The sequence below is a fragment of the Syngnathus acus genome, chromosome 4 (genome assembly GCF_901709675.1).
Source record: "Syngnathus acus chromosome 4, fSynAcu1.2, whole genome shotgun sequence".
In the NCBI taxonomy this organism is placed as follows: domain Eukaryota; kingdom Metazoa; phylum Chordata; class Actinopteri; order Syngnathiformes; family Syngnathidae; genus Syngnathus; species Syngnathus acus.
In genome coordinates, this window is record NC_051090.1 from 5301891 (window position 1) to 5323773 (window position 21883).

The 21883-nt window shown below is 44.1% G+C and overlaps 1 protein-coding gene and 2 long non-coding RNA genes across 5 annotated transcripts in view; 2 read left to right on the plus strand and 1 right to left on the minus strand.

Annotated features, from left to right (window-relative positions):
- On the plus strand, window positions 1-3808 carry LOC119122239. The gene is made up of 5 exons (XR_005097818.1): window positions 1-425; window positions 511-603; window positions 3183-3274; window positions 3464-3587; window positions 3670-3808. It is a non-coding gene; the product is annotated as an uncharacterized LOC119122239 (long non-coding RNA).
- On the minus strand, window positions 695-12110 carry rgmd (RGM domain family, member D). 2 transcript variants are annotated; one of them, XM_037250520.1, is made up of 5 exons: window positions 11979-12110; window positions 8562-8602; window positions 6673-6821; window positions 3482-3993; window positions 695-1947 (listed from the first exon to the last, which is right to left on the minus strand). In XM_037250520.1, exons 2-5 carry the CDS (start codon window positions 8597-8599, stop codon window positions 1249-1251), a joined length of 1398 nt encoding a protein of 465 aa, XP_037106415.1. In that variant the 5' UTR covers window positions 8600-8602; window positions 11979-12110; the 3' UTR covers window positions 695-1248. The 2 variants fall into 2 exon arrangements, with proteins under 2 accessions (XP_037106415.1, XP_037106416.1); XM_037250521.1 differs by lacking the exon at window positions 11979-12110 and having other exon boundaries at window positions 8562-8618.
- LOC119122237 overlaps window positions 6017-21883 on the plus strand; it is a 27622-nt gene continuing 11755 nt past the window's right edge. For both annotated transcript variants that reach the window (XR_005097816.1, XR_005097817.1), the window contains exons 1-5: window positions 6017-6107; window positions 8491-8620; window positions 8800-8917; window positions 10876-10933; window positions 11141-11259. This is a non-coding gene — a long non-coding RNA (uncharacterized LOC119122237). The remainder of the gene's footprint in view (window positions 6108-8490; window positions 8621-8799; window positions 8918-10875; window positions 10934-11140; window positions 11260-21883) is intronic.

Here is a 21883-nt window from a genome sequence, read left to right on the forward strand (position 1 = left end):
TGGTCATGTGACATTCACAAGTTGAGCCGTGATTGGTCATTACCGGAGCTTTGCACAACTGACGTCATTTTAAGGCGACATCATTTAGCAAAATGGCCGCCCTCGATATTCTTTGGTCTTCTCAGAGTAAGACAGAAGAAAAGTAAAATAAATAGTAATTACACATTGATGTTTTGTTATAATTGTCTTTATGTGATGGCCTGACATGAAAAATTAGCATAATATATTTTGAGATAGAAAGCAGATACATCAATTCAGCTGTTGTCGATTTTCTTTCCTATGAACTTGGTGTGGCATTACACTCGCAATGAAACGTAAGTATCGTCAAATAATGAAAAATGTGCAGGTGGATTTTAAGATTTATTCTCAAGCTTTCCTCTCTTATGGACTGAGGACCCCACCAGGACTTAATCAGTACTACAATGGTATTTTAAAGTTACATTTTACAAATTAAATTGTGTGTAAAAGGTCTTGAACATAACTGTGACTTTTCCGTCATCCATTTTAAAGCAGGAAATGCCAAGTCATGCTCACCCTGGAAAAAACGATATAGAAGGATGGAAGAGGACCACCTACTCAGAAGGAATGACTCACTATGAAAACGTATGTATACTGACTCACATCTTCCATTTTCGCCGAATCTATTAATGTGTCTTTGTGTGTGCACGTGGGGTAGAAACAGGGAGACAATTTAGTGAGTGTAGAACACTTTAATATGTAAAATTACATAGGGAACAACACATTAGTTTATTTACTAAACTAGCCTACAGAACACAACAAATGTAACACAGTTAAAGAACTATACATCAGCCAATGTACACAATATAAAACACATATATACACTCTTTCAATATATTATTATATAAAGATTTTTTTTTCTTAATCTTTAGAACTGGAAGCCAAACAGCTTGAAGAGGGAGTGCTTCACAAAATGACCAAATGCCTTACATAGATGTGCTGTACAGTGGCTAGGTAGTTTTTACATATAGTTGTTGGAGCTTGTGTATTTCGCATGCCATATTGTGAAAGAACATTTAAATACACAAAACATGCTGTTGATATTGTGACCGTAAGTGCTGTTGCTACAACTGGAGAAACTGCACGGTATGATAAAGATGAAGTGGGATTTTTATATTTACAAAAAAAAAAACCTTGGTCACTCTTTCCTCAAGCTGGTGATGCTTCCACCTGTCTTTTTCGTACGTTTTACACACACATAAACATATTTAGATTTTTTTTTTTTTTTTTTTACAAATGCAGCACAATGAGGAGTAGGAGTGTGAGAACAGAAGCCGAGCCGTTGACCGCTACCGTCTGTGACGCCCCTCGGTTGTACAGACGCGGACTCCTCGGGGAGTTCTGCTTGAGTTTGCTGGGCGGTAGCGCTTTTAAATCCTCCAAAGCGCCGTATGCCGCCATGGAGAACTCCGGATCTCCCGTGGTCAGCAAGTCAAATACGCAGGACTGAAAGTAAACGTCCTCCACCTGCAGAGTCTCTCGGCACTTGGCCGTGGCTCTTTCCACCGTGTAGACCTGGTGAGGGGGTCGCAGCGGACCCAACTCGGTGGAGGCGCCCGGCTGCTGCCGGTGCTGCTGGCTCTGGCGACCCAGCGTGTGCTCCTTGATGAGCTCATTTCGCGGGCAGCCGTGCAGGCAGAGCTGCAAGCCGCCATTGTCCTCGGAAAAGTCCAGCGTGTCCTCGGGCATGCGGATGGCGAAGGTCAGGTAGCTGCCCACGCGCCGCACGATGATGGACGTGCCAATGTAGCGCGCTTGGATTTTCACTTGACGGCCCGTTCCGGAGCCGCCGCGCTCCGTGATGGTCAGGCTGCCGCTCTCGCCACCGCTGCGAGTGCCGTCCTGAAAGGCCATCGGAAGGTCATCCGTGGTGGCCTGGTATACTTTCTGGTCCGTGCAGCCGTGATATGACTTGAAGATGACTGTGATCTGGAAACAGGAAAAAAAAAACAATTATAGCTGCGGCAATTAAACAAATATTTAGAATAAATTAATTACAAAAAAATGTCAAAGCAAAAGGAGGAAAGACGTGTATCATTTTACAGTGTACCTGCACTCATTTAGATATTTAGTGGCTAGAGCAGCAATAGTTTAATTAGGGTCTTATTCCTCTGTCCCAAATAAAATCTCAGCACCCAAACCACTCAAATTAGTTAGTTGCCCATTGCATAATTTTGTCATAAATTCTAAATGTTTAAATAGAGGGACTGACCCTCACGGAAAAAAAACAAAAAAAAGGTTGCCCCACCTTTGTCCTAAATCAATGAAATGCAAGACCTTGGTGACCACAAGGTGGCAGCAGAGAACCAAACATGTAAATCCAATTGGCTACACCCTTCCATCCATTCTGCCCCAACTTTTAAAAACAGTGACCAGCATGTTATATGAGCCACTATCTTTTCTTTTCCGCCCAGTCAGACGGTAGTGTCCGCATTCGTACGAGCGGTGACAGTGATTTGTATTCTGGCTGAGCTCTAAAAAACGAAATAAACAAATCCAGAGCTCCCAAAGCGGCCATTTTCTTTTTAAGTACCTGACAAAGCGCCCGCCTCTGTTACGTTTACACTTTTGGAAGGGATACTGTACAATGATGGATGATTTCCTGTTTCAAGTCTGGCAAGTTGGAACCAACTCAGAATAGTGGCAATGCGGGTAGTGGCAGAGATACACCTCCCCTCCCTTTCAGTTCGCTTAAGGCTTGAAAAAACAAACACATACAAAGAGAAATAGTACGAGGTTTGCCCTAGAATAAATAGGTGTACAAAGAGTACATGCAAATGTAATTTTGAAATAAATCCATATGGATCTGGAACTTTATGTCCAGTATATCTCCACATTGAGCTTGGTGTAATTCAGATAGTTTGGTTCAGCTGAAATTGGGATATTTCTTTCAGCAATTTCGCCATTTTTCTTTTATTTTTCCACATTGTTCCATATTTACACAAAAAGTGCCAGGCTAATTACTTGACCAGAAGGGTGACAAAAACATTCCAGATTGCAGCGGTGGAGAATGTTTGAGTGAGCGTTAATCACTACCATATGACCACCCATGTGTTAAAGGTAGAGCGCTCAAGCATGTCAGTGATTCAACACCGGTGAAGGACTCTCCCTCCTCTCCCTTCCCCCTCTTTTCTCTCTCTTTCTTTCTTTCTGCCCCCTCATAGATCTGAGGCCGCTCCGAGACGGCAGGAATGCCGAGGAGACTCGAGAGGCACCGTGGAATGACGATTAACTTCACATGTTTTGGTGCCTTATGGTGAGGCTTGAGCTAGCATGCTAATGTTCCACATTTTAGACACCATGCTAGGTAGGATTTTGGATCAAGGTGTCTACATGTCTTGGATTAACTATTGGGAAACTATATGAAGTGAGTTGAGGTATTTCATGCAGTCCTCTGCTGCTGTTTTATGGCATTTATTGGCAGTTGTGTTTTTTTTCTGCATAGCACACTGATTGTCCTTACCTTGCTGGTGGCAGTGGCGCTGGAGCCAAGGACCACGGGGACGTTGGTCACCTGCACGGACAGGAAGCGGTTGTCGATCAGAGGCCACGCCCCTTCCACTTTGCAGGTTTGAAACTCGTCCCGGAAAGTCCGTAGGTGAGGGTCTCCGAATAATCCACAATGGGCGTACTTCTTCTGCGGGCCGCCAGAACCGGCGGCGAGAACCCGGTTCTCGTAGTTGCACAGCTCCGACACGGCCGGCCGGGACGTGCTGGGGACCTTGGCGGAGGACGTGGGTCCGTCGCTGGAGCAGTTGTGCTGAGAGAATAGCTCCTTGATGCGGAAGACGGCCGAATGGTAGACCAGGTCACCGCGGCAGCTGCGGGCCTGCCGGCGGGTGCACAGGGCGTAGGCCCGCAGCGCGATGCAGTAGTCCACGTCGAGCGGAGCGTCCTCCTGCAGGCCGTTTGAAGGTGAGGTGGCCGCCACGTACTCGGCATTGCAGCGTTGGATGCGACACTGCTGACAGTAGGCTGGGAAACAAAAGCAGGAAAGATATAACCAAGATATCCGTGATCATCCTCCTTTATAAATTTCTTAAATTATATCTTCCTTAGCTCATGCACCTTAAACTTCCAACTTTAAAAAAACAACAACTCCAACTTCCGCAAAATCAACAGAATTACTATGCCCACCTGATCACTTCAGTGCACCTGGCGCCCACAGTGAAAAGTTTCCACGATCACCATCAAGTCATTAAAGCCTGAGCCGGCGAGTTTCCAAATGCTCCCTCTTTAAACAAGCCCTCCCAGAAATAGCAAACAGCCTTCAGAGTTAGAGGGAAAGCAACCTGTGTTGGTTAGCCTGAGGCCGTTGAACGTGGTTTGGCTGCTGCGGAGATATTTGAGGTCCATTAAACTGCAGTACACGGGCACACCAAGTTTGGCGTATGGTGGGCAGATAACGTGAGGGATATCACTTCGAGCCACGCTGTTTGGGAACTTGCACTCGTCAAATTGGAGTCTTAGAGAAAAATTGTCCATCTTATGGGAGTATGGAATCGTTTCAAGGAATCAGAAATGCTGCCCAGGCATCTGTCACTCATTGAAGTGACTCAACAGCTCCTCTGCTGGTTTCAGCAAAGTAGTGCAACACCATTTTGCCTCTGTCAAGACAATCAATTCTAAACAAATTGAAATTTAAGTCACTCATTATTCTCTGACAAATTAATGTCACAACGTTAAAAAATGAATCCACCCTTGGCCAATGCATCAATCTCCAACATATTAAAAAGACTACAATGAAAAATAGAGTAAATAAGATTGTGCAAGTCAAATTCTACAGGCTATTTTTATGATCAGTAATCAATTATGTCATCAGTTTCCACCTAAAGTCACATCTTGGACAAGACACTATCAAGTCTGTCCATGGGAATTTTTCTCACCACCAGCTCTTCCCTTTCACAGAGGTGTGACTCTGTGTGCGTGTGGGGGGGTAGATGATTAATGCACGTCACCGCCATGGCACTTCAACACTAGCCCTGATAAAACAGATGCGGTGAAGGAGGTCAAGCTGGAGGCATTCAACATCCCTCCTGGAATTCCAACCGGCCTCTGCCGCCTCATATCGGGGTCAGCGGAGTCTGCCCTGATTGACACCTTCTGACAATCACCGCCATGAGAAACCATCAGCTTCGATTCATGCCCCCCCTCAAACAGTCACACGAGCTTCATCTGGTACAAGTGTGAGGATTAGTTTACGATGAGGATGTGTTGTTTTAAAAGCAGATGTTTACCAACCTAATATTGTCATTTCTGTGGTCACAATGTGGCATGGAATAATCACAGAGATGGGAATGATCACCGATTAACCAGTCATTAAAAAAGAATCAAAGTGTCAAAATTGCTGATTAATCACACTTTGAAGCAATGAAGGCAAAATGATGTGTTCCACTTGGCTGCAACCAGCAGACTGTTTATTCAATCTCAGCCTGTTTTTCTTGATTAAGAAAGCAAAGATGATGTCAGCTATTAAAGTTGGGGCTCATCCCCACACTTCAGCTTAGGCAAACCTCTAATCAATATGTCAAAGTATGATATACATATCCTATCCATTTACAACACCACCATACAAATATATACAGTAACAGAAAAAAGCAATTTACCACTAAAAAGAATAATTTGGCCAATTTCTTAAGGACATTTGGAAGAATGCACACATCTAAATGACAACTTTCCCACAGACTTTAATGTAGTTTGGGTGCCACATCCATCTATTAATACCATGTTTTATGCAGTTTAACTAATACATGCTGAAGCAAAATAAAAACAATTTCTACTTTGACCCATTTCAACCTGTAACATAGATCTTTTTTCGGTTTTTCAAAAAAAATTAATAGAAACTTTTCAAATTCTCAACAGAAGGCAATGAATTCTTTTTCTAAAAAAACAAAAAAGAAATTTGCATCTTTATCCCAGCGACACACGGCTTTGTGGTTAGGTAGCGGTTTGGTTTCTCGTGTGGTGCCAAATAGCTCCACACTGGACACCGCTTCCCCTCAACGCCCCCCCTTCCCACTCATGGCAGCTAATAAAGTTGATAACTCGAGCACCAAAACACCGTCCGTGCAACTTGCTTCGACGACCAGGTAAATATAAACATTCAACTGGTGACTTGTGACCAAAAAATACACATTTTCTCTTTGAATTCGCCTCGTTTGCTGCCCTCAAAATGTCAACTTTTTTTCCCCTACTGCCGCGAGCGACCCTAAAGCTAGCAGCTAACGACAACAAAAAACCGCTAAATTGGGTTTTAAGTTAAACAACGGCATTAATGTTCAGATAAGCACTGTGGGTGGTTAAAAGATGCTGTGCTTTATTTTAGAGGATTTAATGTTGTTTGAAAGGGGGGTGGGGGGGGGGGGGCAAGTTGAGTTAAATCACAGTGCTTGGCTAGCAAAGGGTACTTTGTCCCCACGGTGGGCTCAACAACTTTTATTACCCCCTCCCCCTTTCGATTGTTTAACGCCACGAATTAAACTAGTTGCACGTCAGTGAAACGTGAGCAAGTTAGAGCACAAGAACGCATGGAAAACATTCCAAAGTTTTTCTTCCACCTCCCGGTGGTCCGACTGAGCGCAGCGCAGCTCCGCACGGGGAGGGGAACAAGACGGATTTGTCCGCCGGCTCGCACGCACGCACGCATCACTTTACCTGGTGGATAGAGCAGCGAAATGACAACCATCGTCAGCGTTACACAGTCCCAAAGCTGCAGCTTAGCCGTGATCTGAGGTCCGCTTCTCCCCATGCCAATCCATTCAGTTAGAATGGAGTTGCTCGGCTGCTTCTCATCGACGCTGCGGCTGCGGGGGGAAATCAGAGCAACATTCGTCTGTCTCCCTCCCCAAGCGCTGTCATTCAAAAGGGGCCCCTGTGTTCGGGGCGGTTCTGCGGGGAGGGGTTTCGAGTGGAGACTGAGGGGCCCGAGGTGATGGCTGGCCAATGGAAGACGATGTTGTCTAACTGGCCACTTTATATTTACATGCAGTGGCAATTTAGTTGAGGACGTTTTGCAAAAGTGTTTCATGGTGTGAGATGGTAATTGCTGAATCAATTTGTCGAGCAGAGGTGGGCAGAGAAGCCAAACATTGTACTTTCGAACTCCAGTAAAAGTAGTCCTCCAAATATTTCCTTAAGCGACAGCACTTTTGTTGATATATTTCATACACAAGGCAACTCAATGCATTTTGCTTTATGCTGCAGAGTTTGAAGCATTTTGGGGGGCATCGGTTCTATCCGCCCCTCCTCCCGAAGACAAACGTTGGTGTGTTTTCAGGCCAGGAGGCTATCACCTGTTGTTTTCTCACTCCTGGTGGTGCCTCTGTGACAGTTGTGGGTGCAAACTAACACATTCTATCGAACTCGGCTTCCATAAAACTTTTTATGGTGTTGGAAGTATGACTTGCTTGTCGAGATTGAAGGACAACTGCCGTGTACTAAGAGTTTTTTTTTCTCATGATCAAAATTGATTCGTTGTCTTATATAGGATTGTTTTATCTATCCAACATGGGTGCTATCTATTATTGTGGCTCAAGAAAAAAACAGTAAAATGCTCAAGTAGACGATTTTTTCCTCACTGCAGTTTTCTGAGCACCATTAGTTTTTCCATGACTTTTTCAGCAAGCGACTTGCATGTTACTTTTTCCCTTTTGTGGCCAACTTTCCAACTCTCTCTCTTTCTCTCACTCCTTCACCGACACTTCATCTTTCATTTGCACAGCTGCCGTGAGGCCGGACCATCTGCAAAGACACGGCCACTCGAGCCTTCAGCCCTCACCTGGGACGCGCTGTGGGCTATTTGAGCCACGCGAGGCAAGAATTTGAATTACCTTATTAAACGTTAGCGTTATGAAAAGCCCAACAGTTTCATAATTGTTTTTATTTTTTCAATTCAAATTGGATTAAAAGTTAATGTGTTGTTTTTGGTGCAGCTGGAACATTTGGGCCTGCTGACTTTATGAGAGAGAGGAGAAGTGAACCCAGACAGTTGCTGGATCACTGCGTCTTCTGTACACATGCCGGCCCCTCCGGCCGCACAATTGTGTGATTCAGGTGGCCTGTCAGCCCTGTGAAAGGTCTTGACGGGCCCATGTTGATGTGGGGCTGATGTATAGAGTGTAGGGGGGGAAACGAAGACAGCTCAACCCAAGTGGAACATTTGGATTGTTCTGAGCTACAAGGAGCCCTGTCACACTGGACCCAGTGTGCCAAGTTTATTCCCCGGAGAGTTCGGCTTTACTCTGTTTGCTCAGCTAATTTTTGGGCCAGCTCTCTTGATGGGCTGAATTCTGACATTTTGAATCCACCTAAATCACATTGACTGAGTATCTTGACATCATTTTTTTTTTTATTTGCAATTTTTAAAAGTAACATTCACATAGAAAATTGACTGAAAATGCTGTCGTTTGCATGCCAGGCCAGTAGATGCTTTTTACTGACATTTTTGCCTTTTGTGTCACTTTGGATTTTTAGATGGAGCTGTTTCTGACTTTTCGGAGCTTGGGTTAATCTCGCGGAGCAGTCTAAAATGCAACCCAACTCACCTGCTGCGCTCTTCGTCCTCTTGACCAGCTGACTGCATTTCCTAAAAGGACAGACCATGGTTTGTTTCAGATTAAAAAAGTTGGATATGCAATGTTTCTTTTATTATTCACTTATTATGCATACTATAATATGTGTGAGACAAAATCACATACAACATTCAATATAAGGGATAATACGAAGGAAAATTATTCAAGAGAATCATCCTTTTAATGGTATGTGTGCAAATGTTTCCCTCAGGTCTCGATAGAGCGGCAAAATTAAATTTCCAGAGCAGAACATCCGCAACCTGGAGAGCTACTAATGAATGCGAGACTGATGATCAGTGAAGCAAACAGCTAATTGATCCAGGTGGACGGTAAGGATGACTTCAACACATGAAAGGAAGTCCCGGACTGCCTGTCAGACTTGATGTGAGGAGAAAGACCTCTTTCTTTTGCCATGTTTCCTCATGAGCAGATTGCATTGCAAGACTCGGTAAATAGCAACTCTGAAGAAAAATACTTTTAGTAACAAACTGGAATCACTTCTAGAGACATACAAGCACGGGAGAGAAGTTTCAAAAACTAGTGAGAATGTCGAGTGAAGCGAGAAGGAATAGGGGGATGGGTGGAGGAATGGGTGGGTGGGGTGTAGAAAGGGGAGGGGGGGGGTTGAAGGATTGGGTTTCCTCTGACTGTGTGTCTGGGCTGCTCCACATGTTCCTCATTACGGTCCTCACACTGTGGGACCAGTTCCGCGCCGGGATGCTTGTTTTTGTTATTAGGCCCAGTGTGCTGCGGTCTGGTGGACAGAGCCCGAAAAGCACCGCCGGCTCGGGACTGTCACAACGTGCAACTGTTAGTTACGTGCAGTATCTGCACCGGTGCCCCTAAATAGTGTTTATACACATAGCGGCTGGTGTGTTTATTTGCTGCACTGTGGATTGGTCAAGCTTTTGCTTGTATACACTTGCAGAATGACAGTAAGCAATATTGTTAGTATGAAGACAGGCCAATACTCAATTCTTGAGTAATCACCAATACCAAGTACCGATACCGATACAATATCCCTAAAAACAGTGACAGATCATTTTAAAGAAAGCCCTATTTCTTCTTACGATTACATGAAAATATTGGCAAGTTTCTATTCTTCTAATTCCTAGTTCTTGATGATAAAATGGCCGCAAAAGTCATGAGTACCGATACCTTGAAATAAGGCTGATACCGATACCAATACCTGGTATTGGTACTCGCCCATCCCTATTTAAAACTAAATAAATAAATCTTTAAAAAAAAACAACAACTACATTTCTACACAATTGAGAGAATGATGACATGCCCCTATAGGTGCTGCTGTTTTTGTTAGCAGCAGTTATAATGGTTTTTTTTTTATGATGACATTTCTGCTCAATTGTACATAACTGACCTGTTTGCTGTACCGTGCGTTTACACGGCCGCTTAAACCTTCAACAATATTGTTTACCAGGAAATGCAATGTTTACAAAGTGATAAAAATGGAAATTGTCTCAGGAAATTGTTGATCTGTCACGCTTCCGACGCTTTGCTCTATTTCATGCTCATCCAGAGCCGTCAACTCCAAGGCGTGTCACGTCCCTGCCGCCGGGCCGACATCAGAGATCGCAATCGGCGCGCAGCACGCGCGCAGCCTTTGCCGCCTCAGCAATAAGATGACACACTTATTGAATTTCAAACAGGAAGCAAACCAATTGGGCTGTTTTGTTTGTTTCAGAGAACCTCTCTCTGAAATGAAAACAGCTGAGACCAGAAATGAGATAGAAGGTTCAGAAAGTGAGTGTGTGTCAGTCTGGTTCGGGTCTCTCGCCTGTCGAGGAGATCTCTTATCTCGGCAGAGATAAGCGCTACCGCGGTGTGAATGCATAGGGGCCGAGGGTGATAGCATCTCCTCTCGAGGATCCCACTTGCAGGACCCCGAATGATAGCTGACAGCACACTCGAGGGATGGGAGGGGGGGTTGAAAGCAGTTTGTTTGCACTCTTAACGTGGGCCTTGTGCAAACAACAATTATCATATGTAAATCTGCTCAAACCCGATACTCTCATTGAATTACTTTTATATTAAAACATTAGAACCTTTTGAGTGGCTAGCATATAACAACCAGGAGTCGGCAGATAGCACAGAAGCTAACATGTCTTTACTTGGTAAAACAGATTCGCGAGAGTCCTATCAAGCCAATGAGAATTTGAACAAAAACAGGAAGTAGAAATCAATTTGGGCCACTTGACTGTATTTCTTCTGTTTTTCTAGCAATCACATTCAAGTGACTCTTCCTCACACTCCATTTTCCTTTCCGCAGACGAACTGTTGACACGGCTTCAAGCTCCATGCACGTGAATAGACAGTCAACTGACAAGGTAACCCTAGCTCCAGGGTCACGGGGTCACGTGGCCCTGATGAGGGATGATGGGTAAAATAAATGGAGAGTGGGGACGGGAGGGGATTTTCAGGCCCATTTGAACTTTGACCCCTTTGTGTTTGTGTGCATGTGTTTTGATGGTTACGCTCCACCCCTTGATATTGAATCCTTGAATGTCAGTCTAATCTAAAAACTCTCTTTTTAGGCTACCAAATCTACAAAAAACTGTTGAGATAATACAATGGAACCTTCAAAATGAAACCCCATAAAAAAAAATTAAAAAAGCGACGCATGAAGAGGGAGATCGCTTTGTGTGCCTGGGAGGTGAGTCTTTCCACACTCGGTTGTTTTTGTCATAGATGTCAACTATTGACATTTTAGACAGAGCGTACTGACCACCCAGGAATGAGACGCTACGTTGCAATTAGTGTGATTTAAGCAGTGGTTATTTTCTCACTCTTTAGTTTAATGTGCATTTGTTACAGTATGAGTAAGGTGAGTAAACCCGATCTGTAGTTAGCACTCAACACTTGGTATTATTTCTGCCCCGGCCCACCCAGATAACAAGCTCGCACCACAAATAGATGGGCAGACAATAACTCATTGCAGGATACACGTATATTTAGCTGCTTTAATCTCGAAAACTTTTAGCCCGAGAAGGCATTCGGGGAATGTTACCTCGAGCTTGAATTGGTTTTAGGATGTTAAATGCGGAGGAACGTGGCAAGCGTGCGTGGCATTACCTTCCAGCTTGGCTCAGTGGGATGCACTCAGACATGTTAGAGGGTGAATGAGCCAAGGAAAACTAGGAAATGTATTTTATTACTTTTATTTGGAAGAAAAAAAACTCAATGTACAGCTCATGTGTGGAAAATTCACTACAGATAAACATATAGCTAGTTTGCCACCCTCTTAAAGGATAGTTTGTTGTTTCACATTTTTACATGGGATTTTTTTTTTATTGAAAAATACCATTCAAAGCTCATCAGCGACTAATCGGTAAAGCATTCTCAGATGTAACGCGGAGAAAGAAGACAACTTACCTTCAGTGCGCTTTTGATATCAAGAGTCGTATGCGAGTTGAAGCGCCGCTTCCCTTGAATTGGCAGACACCGTTCGCACCTCGTTCCCCGACAACCTCAGTTGGCCGACTAAGTAGTGGGACGGCGACGGGGACAGATAGCCATTGGAATCAAAGCACATGACAGCAGCTGTCTGTTTCAAGAATCGGCACTTTGATTAGAGTAGGGATGCTAGTGAGCGATGAGGCCTAATTCCAACATATCTGGGTTGGGCGCTTTGTTTGCACCCAATGGAAAAAAGATTGAAGCACATTAATCAGATCAGCACATGCTTGCAAACAACAGAGCGTGTGCATGTGCGTTTGTGTGTGCGCACACACGGCTACATTTGTGCTTCTTGGATTTATAAATTATTGGAAGGCTTGAAAGCATATGTCACTTTTGGAAAGCGTCCTTGTATTCTCTACGAATTCCATCGGACAAACGGAGGAGCGCAATGGCTGGCCGGCTCCAGTATAAGCCGAGCATGTGTGCAACGTGAATGAGAGGTCTGTCTGCTGATCCGCAGCCAACCTCCAAGCCCCGCCTCCATTTGTATCTTGGCTTTTATAGCATTTTTTATATATTTGTACCCTTTGGAAACAATCACCCAAACATAGCCCCAAACACACAAGAGCTATAAAAAGTGGAAGTGCCAAAGTCAGTGGCCAGAATCCAAATTGTCCCTATGACCAAACTTATTTTACTTGTACAGACAATAGAACAGGTATTAAAACAGAAATTAGATCATAACTTTATTTTTATTTGGTTTCATCAATTTAGCCCTAGCATACTTGTACATACTGGCCTAGTTTTCTAAGATTTAGTCTGTTTGAATGTACTTTTATTCTCCGAGAGAATGTACAGTTTGTACGTCCTCATGTTTGGACGGTCGAAACACAACTCGGAGATGGGAACGCGATTAACTTTGCGACTCGGCGCGCTCGCCGCTTGATACGAGACCGCGTTCCCGGTGATTTATGAATGCAGAGAAGTCAGCCGCGAGGCCTCGGGGGCAAAGCGAGAAGGGGGTCGAGCAAAACAACACTGCTTGATTCAAGTCTGAAAAACGTCGTGCAGGATATCCAAACTTGACTGCAGCGTCGGATCTTTTCAGACCCCCTGCTTCTTCCAACAGCGATAAATTCAACTTGTAAACTAGCAAATTCCATTCTGAGCTGGGGGAAAAAAGGAGACATTGTATCATTTCATTTTATGTCGGAATTCATCTTGCCGTATACATAATGTGGCCAGGAAATATGAACAGATGCGAGCGTCAAACAAAAAGAGATACTTTATTCCTTGAACGCGTTGTAAAACTGCAAAAGGAAAAATAAAAAATAAAACAGCGCCTGCCGATGATTTATGCAGCATTGTTCTTTCCACGCCACTCCAAGAGCGCGTTGCGTCCAAACATTTTCGGCAAGCAGCTGTTCACACGGACAGCTGCAGGGGCCATTCGTCGCAGGCGAGAGGCAATTAAAACAAATCAAGCCAATGTTGTGTTTCAGTTGATCCATCGCTATTCCTACGTGTAATCCCCTCTCCCATGCCTCGCCTGTCTTTCGCCAACGCACAAACACGTGTCGGAATTTGAAAAGCGGGCGCATCAACAAGCGGGCGCTGAGATTCGTTTCTTCGCCGGCGATAAAAGGCCCAAATTGCAACGACACGACACAGTCGGATTTGGGGGGCATTACCGAGGCCAGAGCTGAGAGGAGCCATGTAATCTCCATGATTTACTGGGCCGTGGATTTTTTCCATATCTTCCTCTCGGCGGTATGCAGCCACACAAAAGTCTGGCTGGCGTCGCGGCGGCAAGGTTAAATCGAGCGGCGGCCGCCACCGCGCGTGCACCGGCGCATTCTTGGACGTCGGTGCTCACACGACACAGGCACACACTCGGACAACAGTTGTTGCCTCCTCTCACGGCACAAAGCAGGTGCCAGGCAGGTTTTGGGTAGTGGGTGGGTGGCCTCGGCTACAATGTGGAGTGCAGGTTTTCTTTTGTGCACGATGATGAAAATAGAGCGGGGGGGGCATGTGTCCGGCACGTTCTGGCTTCAAATCTGGGATTAAGTTTTGTTTAACTGGTCCTGACAGCAAATTAATTTTGATGATGATTTGGTCTTTGTATCAGGAGTCACTTGATTAGATTGTGGGATGACAAGTGTTGCACCAATCTCTATAAAAGGCAAGGTATTTTTCTCTATTAAAGCCTCTAGCCTTGATGAGTCAGATCAGATATCAGGGATCTATTGTCCAATGATTGCGCCACCTTTAATGGAAAAAAAAAACGAAACTGTAGAATTGTCCTCTCAAATAATGGCGCCAACCTGGCTTTTAGAACCAGCTGCAGTAAGAGACAGCGATGGCAGTGGCGCCGTTTTTTTTCTTTTTTTTTTAACTTACAAATCACATGCACCTCTGAGCGAGCATCCATGGCGTAATCAGTGTGATGAGATGACTCATTGTGAGAAGATTATTCCCTACTGAGGACTGGCCAAGTTGCTGTCATGGTTTTAATGCAAGAATTAACATTAATCCATAGCAAATTTGAAAGATATTGCGTGTAATAGCAGACAGTCTTCCTATTACTCTTCAGAGACGTACAAAAAAAAAAAGTTGCACCAGCTCATCTAATAGCTGAAAGTAATTGCGGATCATTTTTTATTTTCCATCATTTGGAGTAAAATGGGGTGCAATTATTCTACGTTCCAGTTTTGTAGTAGTGCAGTATGAGTTTCAGAGTTTCTGATACTGTGTGTATGGAATGAAATGACTTTTTTTTTTTCTCCAATTTATTTACAAAAAATTGTTAGGGTTTTAAATTAAACTTTGAGCAATCACGTATGGCATCTACCAATATAATAAAAATAGCGGAAAAGACTTTCCACACAGCAAAGTTGTTAAACATCACTGGTCCGAGGCTAGCTTGAGTCTGAAAAAATTGTCAGGTCAACTTTGTCTCCTTTTTCTTTGTCAGTGCTCTTTATGTAGAATAGAGACTTGCAAGGGTCTTCTACATTTCCATCCCCACTGATAACTCTCAAAGCCCCCCCCCCCTCCATCTACTATGTTTAAATATAAAGGTCATACTGAATCGGAATTTCTCAACACATTTCTGTCTGCTTTTTAGCATAATGTAATTTAGTTTTATTAAAATTCATTCGAAAGTCTTATCGTCAATGTATTCTCAGTCTTCGCACCCATAAAATACTCCCAAGCTTCATTTCCTCCAACCTTCACTTCCTCCACCCCCCTCATTTTCCACCTAATCCCGACAGCAGTATTTTAGAATAATCGCATTCAGCTAGGAGCGCTTTGGTAATTGCTCGGACCCTCATATCGTGGAAAGCTGGGGTAGGGGCCGGCGGCATCAAAGCCTGAGTGATCATTCCTCAGCCTTCCTTTACTGATGGGGGACAGAGAAGAAGGGGGGAGAAGAAACACAAATACAGATGGACAAACAAAGCGGGGGGGAAGTCAAAACTGAAGCAGATGTGGCGATAGCGCTCAATGGACAGAAAGACGGACAGCAACAGAAGAACCGGTTTTTGAGTAAACACCAACTGGTGGCACCGTTTGGGATGACAAGGGAACCGGGGACCACCTTTAAGCATGATGTGGAGGTGATATCATAGATAATTAAGGAGGGGGGGAGGGGTTAATAAGTCCCCGCTTGGTTCAAGGGGGCAGGAAACCCAGGCACAAGCAACTTGAGAAGCCGAGGCCTCATTGTGCAGCTGTGCACCCGATTTTTCCTCTTCCCAACTCTGCAGCGGCAAAAGAATTTTTCCATGGCCACTCCTCTTCTATACATTCTAGCATGTTAATTCTTTGTAGCATTCATATGAACACACCATACACCGATTAATCTTTAGGCAAGTCTTACAAAGCTGGCTATGTCTTCTGTATTCAGGGGCGCCACTAGGGGGTGGCCAGGGGTGGCCACAGCCACCCTTGTAAATTACACTTATTCATTCGTTACATAACACAAATTCTTGTGGAACTCAAATGTTAACTGTTATTAGTCTGTGCTCATTAGATTATTAGTAACATTTAATGTAACACAATAAAGTATCACTAAAGATGTTTTTTTCAGGGGATTACCAGTTGCTTTCCCAAGACACATTTAAGGAAGCCCAGCAGGTTCACTCATTTTCACTCAAGACGTTATAAAATGGGCAGTGCTGACCTAGAAAGCATGCAGTCATCTGAGCAGATGTTGTCCAGAGAATGCGTATTAGTCAAAAACGCCAGTGAAACAATGAGGTGAGGCTTTATAAAAGGCAGAATGATGTCTCCTCGCAACACTGAGTCTCATAGCTACAAAGTATTTATGGGGGGTCTGAAATTCAAGGACGCAATGTACTTGTAACGCTTTCGGCAGCTTTGCGAGGACCAAAAGTGCAGGTGCCCGTAAGTTTAAATTGCTTTTTGAGGGTTAGGACTTGGCTTTAGGGCTGCTGGTGGAATTAGGATATAGTTAGAGTTTTAACCCCTCATTCTCTCCTTTGCCTCCACGCAGTCGAGTTTTTTGTCAGCCTGGTAATTTGATTCTAAGAAGTAAAACATTCTTAAGGGCTTTATTATTAGTAGTATTATTAGTACTATTGCGTTTATCACGACCCCATTCACTACGTTAATGGACACATTTTGGCATTAAACATTTGAAGGAAGCCTCGAGGGAAATTCATGTTCGTGCAAGTGTTGCAAACATCTTTTGGGGGTTGTTTGAAGTGGTCAGGTAGCAAACGCCGCTCCTTGAAAATATTCTGCTCTCAGCGTGAATTCATATTTACAGACACCTCAATTATAAACCACCATTACCCCAAAAGTTAGGAGAGGAGCTCAGGAATTCTATGGCGCAATGACTGCTGAGCATCGCACCCCACAGGGAGACGGAGAGGGTAAACGATGCAAGGGGGGTGAGGCGGGGGGGGAGTCTCAGTGCATTTGCAAACAAAACCAGAAGGTGGAGAAAGAGCGGATAATATGTGGCACCACTCTGAGAGCCGAGCCCTCGGCCACGGCACCTTTGTTGCCAGATCACAACCAGATGTGCCAAGTGTGTCCAAACAGGAATGACTGTGGGAAGGCAATTTTCAGCAATTTGTCAGATTTGGGAGTCAACCTCCCCATCCCTCCCCCCTCCACCTATGCACCGCCTCCATTTTCTTGTGAAAGACAAACACTTGTGTTTGAGGAGCAGCACGATCATCTCAAAACACAAACGATTCTCTTCGCCTCCAGCGCAGTCAAGTGATGAGTGATAGTAAGGTAAAAAAATAAAAATACAAAGGCAGATGGCAAGATGAGGCTTGCAGTATCGACAAATAACCACCCGCCTAGCGTTCATGCGTCAGCATTACTAGAATGAATTACTGATCCAAATGCGGAGGGCGCGTTTATTTGCTTTGGGTATTTGCTAGCACCGTCTTTGCTCATGCTGGACAAGAGAAAACAAAATCTAACAAAGACGTGGATTAAAGTTGAATATCCATCTCGAGACAGCCCATAAATTGAACATTTCTAAAGGTTACGAAACTATTTTATTTTTTCACTTCTCACTCAAGCAAACCAGGGACATCAGGCAAGCTCTGATTTGAATTAGCACAGTAAAGAGTCACATGACACTCTCGGATGGTAATAAGAAAAACATGCAGAGGTGGTTGCTAGTCTCCAACACAGCGTCTTCACTGTTGTGTCTCGCTCGGGTTGTTTCGTAACAGAGATGCTGCCACATTCTTCGGAGTCGTTCCCACCCACCACGAGCGACTTTTTTTCTACTCGTCCCTCCAGCCGCAATTTTCAATCTGGTTTCAAATGAAGGCACACTTGCATTGTCATCACAGCCGCCGAATTTAACCGAATAGTAAATAAATGAAAATCTCCACAGATGTTCGAATCTTGCCATCCAATGAAAGGGCCGATTGTAGGAGGGTTTGTGTGACTGTCAGTCATGTGTCATGTTACTCCAAAAGAAATGCCTCTTAGAATTGGTTGCCTCATTGCTCTGGAATGTGGGATCAATTATTGTCATTGTTGATCTTGCTGGGAAAGTGTTTACGATATCTTCTGCAGTTTTTTTTTTTGTAAGCCAGAGAAAAAATACTGGAGTGTTCCAGTGTGGAAAAAAAAAAGTAAAAGGGATGACTCAAGCTCCTAACAGTATTTACTCCGGCGCTCAAATGACATAAAAATCAGACCAAGCAATGTTAATTATACAATTGAACAAAATACTGTAAACAGAAAAACTGAGTAAAAGTTTTGCTTCCAAAAAAACGTTCCAAATGTAAAGGTTTTCAAACATCAAGAGGCCCCGTTTTTATTTTCCCCGTTTGAGCTCGCGCGTGCGTTACATGTAGGTGTGATATTTGCTTTTGTGTGCATGTTAAGACCATTGTGCAAAGAAGAGGGGGGAAAAAGAAAAAAAAAAATCTGTCTCGCTTTGCTTGTGAGTGACAGGCCCTCTTTGTGCTCACGTGTGCACACCAGATGTGTGTAGAAATGTGGAAAACGCCTCTCGTGTGAGTTTTGTGTACAGTTTGTATTTGGAAGGTGATATGCAAGTATGTTTGGGTGTGGCCAAGCGATGTATTTCATCATATGGTATGTTTGGATGTGCCGCTTACATTCTTGTGGTTCCTCCGTTGGTACGATTATGTTGGCACGCGCCGCTTGTAGTCGGACGCTATGTGGGCGACAATGTGTACAGGCTGGTGCCAGTTGCTGTGCACCACCTGTGTCCAAGCCCTCCCCCCCGGGGGCTTGTTGTGGCTCCATATAGTCCCCTCACGGCCTCACAGGGATTGAAGCTGTCGATGTCAGGGATATTCGGGGACAGGCAGATGGAGCGGAAATTCACAAGAGTTATTAAAGTGGCTCCTATATACACTAGGTCGCGCTCTCTGTCGGGGCCTCGTGTTTGTTTTATATTTGGCTTCTTGACGGATGCCAATCTGCTCTGAAATATGTTGACGGCTAGCCAACCTGGCATGCTAACCCTGCACTGTGGAAGAAAAAAAAACCACACACATATATGTGCACTTCTCTGGATTGTCATTCACTGGAATTGATCGATTTGAAAGTGACGCAACGGATATTTGAACACTAATGGTGGAGCAACACATATGGACAGAATACTCACAAGCATATATTCACTATCCTCTTTGAATAACAACCAATATCTTTGCGACTCACTGAGAGAATGTCGCCGTGCATGGAACAAATGAATGACATTTCAATTCATGAGGAAAATGACTTACTAGCATGGTCATAGAACAAACAAGCTTATAGCTCACTGTATTTAAATACAATTTAGACAAAAAAATCGCATAAAAACAGTAGACATTGTTTTCTTTTTGTTGTTCTTTGTCAAAAAAAATGCTTTGTAATTATGAAATTATTATGACCCATCCTGGGATCCTGAACACATTTGACTTTTTATTGTTTGAAGAGCGACCTTCAAACATAATCAAGCCCTTTAACATAAGAGAAGAAGCGACACATGAGCAAATGCCGCAGCTGCTTTTCAGAATGTCAACGTGCCTCCCAAACGTTTGCTGCCTCTCCAAGAGAACAATCTGCTTCTGCTCTTTGTTGACTGTGACGATTGCTGTCTCGGGTTTGGCAAACAGATAAGAAGCGATTTCTCTTAAGTCAATCTGGGACATTGTTTCCCCCACCACCATCATTTATCGTGGCAGATAAAAGCCCAATTTTAAATCAAAAATCATTTTGCTATCACGCACTTCTCTGCCAATCGACCATCATTTGTCGTTTGTTTTTCACTTGACCGACAGGTTTGAAAGTGTATGTGTTAGTAATTTGCCAATGCGTTTGCCGGGGTTATTGGTGTCATATCCCACAATGCAGCGCGGAATTCCTTTAACATGTGGTGAGTCAGGAAAGGGGCGGTTGACCTCTGGCTTCCCACGAGCCCCTCGGGAGCAGCTTTGCTCTCTTGCTCCAGAAATTCGGAATCGCCGCGCAAACTGCTGCCGGTTGTGACTGGAATTGTAATCACCTTATTCTACAAACTGAAAGGGCACTCTTCCATTCGCTTTTTCCTCCAAACCCCCACTTCTTCTTCTTCGTCCAATTTCTTCTTTGTGTCTCTTTTCTTCCTTTCGTGTCTGTTTCAGTCATCCTGCTCGTCGATGCAAACTCAGCACATGTGATCCATTACGCAAGGTAGACTGGAAGAAGCAGGCAGCATTTATTTTGACTGGATTTGCATTGCCGCTCTTTCACAATTAGCGCCTGTATTTCATTTATAAGGCACACTGTCAAATTTGGAGAATTGTCTGCGATGATGCCTTCCATGCAGAACATCAAAAGTGACAAAAAGGCGGAAAAATGGAGGCTTTTACAATCGGCTTTAAAAGTAAAACTTATTGGAGTGTACTAGTTGAGGCAATCTAATTAAACCCTCTTCCAGCCTTGTAAAAATAAAAACGGCCGTCGTTCTTGAACCGACCCAACCAGTTTGAATCCAGAGCAAATGTAGCCTCATTGTAGTTTTTTTTTTTTTTTTTTTTATTTCAATACAATGTTTTCTAGATAAGCACCTCACTACAGGTGCTTCAACCGAAGCTAGCGGATGATCCCTAATTGGTGAATGGGCGTATATCAGAGAGAACTTATGAAAGGATTCAAAGGTCTCCAAGATGTCAACGAGGCCTTGGGGCGTACGGAGGCTCTGGGTCAGGGTCACCACAGGCATGTATCCCAATGTCTTTATTGCGCCAGTGAAAGGGGGCCGTGTGTTTTGGGCAGTGGGAACGTCCCGGCGTTAACTCCGCTGGTGGTGGTTGGGGTGTCGGTGGGGACGGACGGAGCAAGTGGGGTGCAGAGACGGGGCGATGGGAAGTAGACAGCTGCACAGGGGTGAATAGGAGAGCCCTTTGTGTCCTGCCAACAAAAATCTGTGACCAATTACTGTATCTGTCTCTCTAGGGGGAATTCTTAAATGCTTTAGGTGGGTGGACAGAGAGGATGCCGTTGTGGGAAAGAAGGAAGGAAAAAGAGAAAGAGATGGTGTGCGGATTGCTGAGCGGTCCGGGAGTGAGGTGTTGTTTGTGTCGGAGCAAATTTTCGAAAACCGCCCTTGGTGGATGCACGTTGTCAGCAGTGCAAGAAATATTTTTTAAATGATTTTCGCATTTCATGTGTTTCTATTTTGAGCACAGGAAAATGACAATTTGTCCCTCAATTGGTTAGTTGGACTTTCCTGAGCGTGCTTCCTATTTGTGTGGTTAGATTTCCAGCTATGTGAAAAGTGCGTCTGACTGAGCGAGTGGGGGGGGGGGGGTCATCGGAAGAAGGGAAGTCGGGCTCACGAACGGGTTGCGAGCCATGTGTTTGACATTAAAGGCCTAATTTAAAAGCTGCGTGTTTACCACTGAGAACAATCTTGTTAGGTGTATTTTACTGTCTCTGAAATTTTTCATCCTTGACAAGCACAATTGACATTATCATAATTACGAAAATGGTTACCTCTTAATCGGCCCGGCCGCTATTTCCCCATTAAAAGTGTCTGCAACGGAAGTCGCTAATGGTCAACTGCTCCTCTCGGTGCATTCATCAGAAAAGCCGATGTCGGATGCAGGACACTTGTCCTCTCAAACATTAAAACGGGGAGTTCGCAAAAAATTGTCATGTCAATGTTCTATTTTGATTGTCAAGAAACCACTAGGCCCGTTGAAAAACAACCAATCAGAGACACAAGGTGTGACTGACAAGGTGTCAATCATTTTGTGGCGTCCTCGGCTCTTAATATTTAAAAATATGCACAGAGCCTGTTTTGCGACATAACACAATGCCACATAAATGCAAACACTTTAATTTGCATGTGGACAAAATGATCATAAAAATAGAAT